Source organism: Pelmatolapia mariae, linkage group LG10_11, assembly GCF_036321145.2.
Source record: "Pelmatolapia mariae isolate MD_Pm_ZW linkage group LG10_11, Pm_UMD_F_2, whole genome shotgun sequence".
In the NCBI taxonomy this organism is placed as follows: Eukaryota; Metazoa; Chordata; class Actinopteri; order Cichliformes; family Cichlidae; genus Pelmatolapia; species Pelmatolapia mariae.
In genome coordinates, this window is record NC_086236.1 from 65,328,921 (window position 1) to 65,334,216 (window position 5,296).

The 5,296-nt window shown below is 38.9% G+C and overlaps 1 protein-coding gene across 1 annotated transcript; it reads right to left on the reverse strand.

Moving 5' to 3' along the window:
* Positions 1-1,262: 1,262 nt before the first annotated feature.
* Positions 1,263-3,656, reverse strand: LOC134635522 (myeloid cell surface antigen CD33-like). The gene is made up of 4 exons (XM_065471720.1): positions 3,605-3,656; positions 2,778-3,184; positions 1,472-1,742; positions 1,263-1,330 (listed from the first exon to the last, which is right to left on the reverse strand). Exons 1-4 carry the CDS (start codon positions 3,654-3,656, stop codon positions 1,263-1,265), a joined length of 798 nt encoding a protein of 265 aa, XP_065327792.1.
* Positions 3,657-5,296: the final 1,640 nt, after the last annotated feature.

Below are 5,296 nucleotides of genomic sequence, written 5' to 3' on the forward strand. Positions count from 1 at the left end.
CTGTAAGAACCACAAGGTTTCACACGAGCTGCTGTAACACAGAAGAGACCAGATGCGCATGCATATTTTATATATGTAAACACACACACACACACACACACACGTGGAGGGACTAAAATGATGTGGGGGCACAGACAGATGACAGATACAAACCTAGCTTTGTATGTTTCCCCCATATAATTTCAAATAGTTTCTTATATTTTATTTTTTTGTTTGTTTTGTTTTTGAAAGTAAAAATGATTTTGCAGCATCAGATTCAATCACCATTGTCCTGAATGTGAGACTTTTCTGCTGCTGCAGTTTAGGGCAGATGCAGTCAAGATAAAAAAAAAAAAATTCTGAAATGCACTTTTTTATTTTTGATACAATATTTTCCTTTGCTGGAATGTTTTTGTTTTTGTTATTAATTACATTTTAATTCGGTATATTATTTGATTTATTGCAATTGTATTATCTACTGTACTTGTATTTACATAACATATAAGTAAGTGATTAATTAAGTGATAACTCAACCATTTGGTAGAGATAAATATTTAAAAATTATAGGGTCTACTGAAAAAAAAAAGAAGATTGTAGTTATTATTCACTCAAGTCATTAAAAAATTCAACAACAAAAAAAAATCCATCTCCAAAATCTAATCAGAATTTCTGGAGCTCCTTTTTTCTGGAGAAAAAGTAATTTTTACAAATACATGTTCAAATTATCTAAGCAGAAAACCTGATATAATTACTAAAGTAAACGCTGTACCTTTGGCAATTTTTGACCAAACAGCGCACGATTACTTAAAAAAGTACCCCAGTCAAAAAGGCAATGACGACTTACAGGAATTCCAGCTTAAAACTAGACGGTTGCTCTGAACTCGTTAGTTAATGTTTATGTTGTTTTTTTTACGTTGTAGTACATACAACGGAAATCTGAAAATGTGAAACTGGAACGTGTTTAGATGAAAAGCACATACCATGTTTTTCAAACAAGTTTTCATGGACCAGCAGATTTTCTCTTTCTTCTCCATTTCCATTGTTGCTAACACATTCAACAGTGCTGTTGCCATGGTTTTTTACAGTTAGACTGACAGTGCTGTTGACTGTGTGGTTTGACACAGTAGTAATGAGAGTGTACTGAGTGTGGTTTTCTAGGAGTGGCCATTTGATGGTAGGTAAAGGAAACCCTTCACTGATACACACACAGGTCAGTGTTTGTGGTCTGAAGGTTTGTGTTGGAAGGAACTTTTTTCCACACAATACGAGCTGGAGGGAAACTTTCAACACTGCAGGTCACTTGTCACCTCCCTCACACTTGTCACCCCAGTGATTTTAACTTTCTTCACATCTGTGAGACAAAAAATATAAATTACAGTAGTTTCCTTAACTTTCTGACTTTCTTAACATCAGTAGATTTAAAAACAAAAACATTGAGACTGTAAAAGACAGTTTACTTTCACAGTTGAAGCCTCTTCTGTAGTTGTTTCACCTGTGAAGCGGATTTTACAGGTAACAGTGGTGTTGTGTTGTTCAGCTGAAGATTTAAAGGTTAAAGTTGAGATGTGTCTCTGTGTTACATCAGTCAGCTTCTCAGTCTTGAAATCAGTGCTGTTTCCTGTAATGTAAGATTCAGTCCCTCCTGCTCCTCTCCATGTCCAGGTGATTTCAGGAACAGATCCAGAGCAGAGACCAGGAGCAGTGCAGGTCAGTGTGGCCTGCCGTCTCTCTGTCAGTGTGGGAATCATTACTGTGGGCTTCTGATTACTGGAAATAAATTGCATTAATGAAACCAGATTAACTACCTGAGGTTCATCTAGCACAGGGGTGTCCAATTTAATTGGCCCACAAGAAATTTTATAAATACAACTGAACATGGCCCGCACTTCAACTTTTGCTTGAGTGTATTGCACTTCTTAGCTTTAACACCAGGGGGTGCTACGGTTGATCAAGGCAGTTGCTCCACCAAAGAGGACAATCACAGAAGAAATTTACCCGAACTTACTAAACATGGCAGAACCAAGGAAGCGAAAGGTAGAAAGTGAGAAGTGAGAAGCAGAAAATTTCAGACATGGTGGGAGAGTAAATATTTCTTCAAAGAATTCAAGGGGAAGTGTGTCTGTTTGATCTGCACTGAAACCGTGGCAGTTATGAAAGAGTATAATGTACAATGTCATTATGAAACCAAACATCAGGCCTGTGCATCTTACACTGGTGCTGAGCGAGAGCAGAAAGTAAAGCAAATGGTAGCTATCCTGCAGGGTCAGCAACAGTACAGGAAAAGGCTACAAGAGCATGCAGATTTGCTCCTTGATCAAGTGACATTTGTCCAGATTTTTGTCCAAAGCTTTTTCTGAATAAATCAATAATGATCCATTTATGGAAAGCTGTGATGAAGGCAGTTTTGTCTTTAATTATATTCAACAATATAACATATTTGACCACTTTTAAGTGATTTTTCTAACTTTAATACACTAAAGTTAAGGCTATATACCTAATTTCTAATAACTGGCCCAGCCCCTCCTTTATTTTTATGTATGTGGCCCTCAGTGAAAAAAGTTTGGACACCCCTGGTCTAGCACATCATTAATCTGGACTCAAATACTAAAATATTTAATGAAAATGGTTAATGGGAAGCACAAGTTGTATCAGGAACTGCTGCAGTTCCTACCGGCTACCATAGAGGTCAACAATTCCCCAAAAGAATGAACACTTCAATAAGACCATCAAAATATTAAATGTGTTATTGTACATGACTGAATGTTTTTTTTTTCTACATGATTGTCCTTGGAATAGATTTTCATACCTTTAACAGAGACAGTTACTATCTGAATGAATGTGAATGCATCTTGTTGTCCATTCTGTACACCAGTAACTCTGAGCTGATATGATCCAGAATCAGACTCTTTCAGATCATTAATGATGACGCTGCAGTTGTTCTGACTCACATCAGGCTCCAAACGTGACACTCGTCCTTCAAACCCAGACTGAGCTTTTTTGTCTGTGGTTTTGTTGCTGTGAAATATTATTTTATCACCACATTTTGTTGGAGATTCACATTTGTACCAAATTGTATGGTTGGGTGTAAACTCATCAGCAGTAGTGAAAGAACACGGGATTACAACGCAGAGTCCAGCCTCTGCTGTTAGTTGTCGCTCACTCAGAGTAACACAGTATCCTCCAACACAGTGTTGTTGTCCCCAGACTGAGGCACCTGTTAATGCAAAGGGAAAGATATATATGGTGAAAGGAATATTTAGTTTGGAGCAATAAAAATTATACCTAATTAAAGATATTACAGTAATGTTAATTTTTTACACAGGCTGCTTGTTTGTGCTGTAGTCTACACAAAAAGTATAATGTTCACTATTATATCCTGGTTATGAAATCTGCCTGATATTGATTAACAATATCTTGGGATGTGTTTAGCAAAAGATTAAATTGAAATGGCACACAAGTCAACAGATGTTAGTAAAGGTACGAATTTATGATGAACTGTGGTTAATAATGAATCCTTATCATCTGGATAAATTTCATAAAAAGAGTGTCACATACAAATATTTTAAAAAGTCAAATTCAAATTTAGCCGAATTAGAGGAAAGGAGAAGATACAAACCTGTGTCACCAATGCTGCCTTTTACAGAGACAAACAGAGCCGACCAGATGAGAACAAACATGTTCGATGCTCGAGACGTTCAGTCTCTTCCTCCACAGAATAACTTATCCAGCAGATGAAGCAAACATGCAGAAATCAAAACAAAAATGAAAACAAAAAGTCAACAGTTCACATAACACAGCTCAATGAAAAATATTGCATGCTTAGCTTTGAGTCATAGTGATGTGTTTGTCTGTGAAGGTTCTCAGTCATCCAGGTCATCATAGTCTAAGGAGCTTGGAAAGAAAAGCGTCTGGACCTCTTTAAGTTGCTTGAAGACGTTTCACCTCTCATCCGAGAAGCTTCTTCAGTTCCCCTGCTGCCTCTCCGGGCTGTCCCTGGTCCTCGGGGGGGAAGTTCTCCACGGTCCGCACCATATTGCCGCTAGTCTCCCGCGGGGTGAGGAAGGGGTCCAGAAACCCCATGACCGCGAAGAACTTCCATCTCTTCCCCGATCCTGCTGCAGACCCACTCCTCTTCTCCTGCTCTGTCCTCTTCTCCTTATTATGTGTCCCTGAGGCTCTTCCACTTTCTCCTGCAGATGTCCTCTGAATAAACACATTATCTTGTTAGCGGAAAGGTATTTGTACATCAGTGGGAAAATAGCAGGACAGTACGTGTCAGTACCTAGGTCAGAGCCACGTCACCAGGCTCCTGATTGGTTGTCGCGGCGCGATTTGACGCTGGAGTTCAGATTTTCCAACTCGAGCGGTTGACGCGATATGCGCGTATGCACAAAATGCAACACAAAAACTTATGCGCGTGGTTTTCTTCGCAAGTCAGACACGGTACACTGCCTCGCGTTTCACGCGTTTTCGCGGCGCAAATCTGCTTCCGAATTTTCGCGGGACCCGCAATATCTCTAATGCGTGTCATCGCGCTCTTTCCATTGACTTTACATGTGAACCTGACGCTCTGGACGCCTTTATCGCGTTCGGTGTGAACACACGGGTCAAATGGTGGACAGTCCCAGATTTAAACCCAGTCGGAGTTTCCCCCCTCTTTGGGGGGATTGTGACCCACACCTGTTTTCACACCTTGACTCATGTGATTAGGTAGAGGATCATCAGGGGGTCCTTTGTCCCTCTTTGGGGGGAAACTCCCACTGGGTTTAAATCTGGGACTCTCCACCATTTGACTTAGAACTGAGGAAGCTTCTCGGATGAGAGGTGAAACGTCTTTAAGCAACTTAAAGAAGTCCAGACGCTTTTCTTTCCAAGCTCCTAATAGTGATGTGTTCTTTACCAACTGTGACACAAATATACCAATACTCTAACAGTTGTTATGATAAAGACCTTTGTGACATCTGTTTCTTAAATATTATTTAATGAATAAAAAATATCCTTACAGTGCAGCAATAGCAGCAATAGAATAATACATTACAAAAATAATCATTTGTAATAATAAATGTATATTAACTGCCAAATAAGAGGACAGCATTAGGTCATTCATAATATTTAATTCATAAATAATGGTCTTATTCACCATCACTGCTACAGATGTGAAAAAGTCTTTACATTTCTTATTTTGAAACACATTAAACCTTTAATTTTACCTGTTTTACTTTATTCTTCAAGCTTCTCTTCTCACTGATGTCTGCTGACTCTCTAAACTAAAGTTTTTCATCCTCGCCTGTCTTCTGTTTGTCTTCCTCCTCCTTCT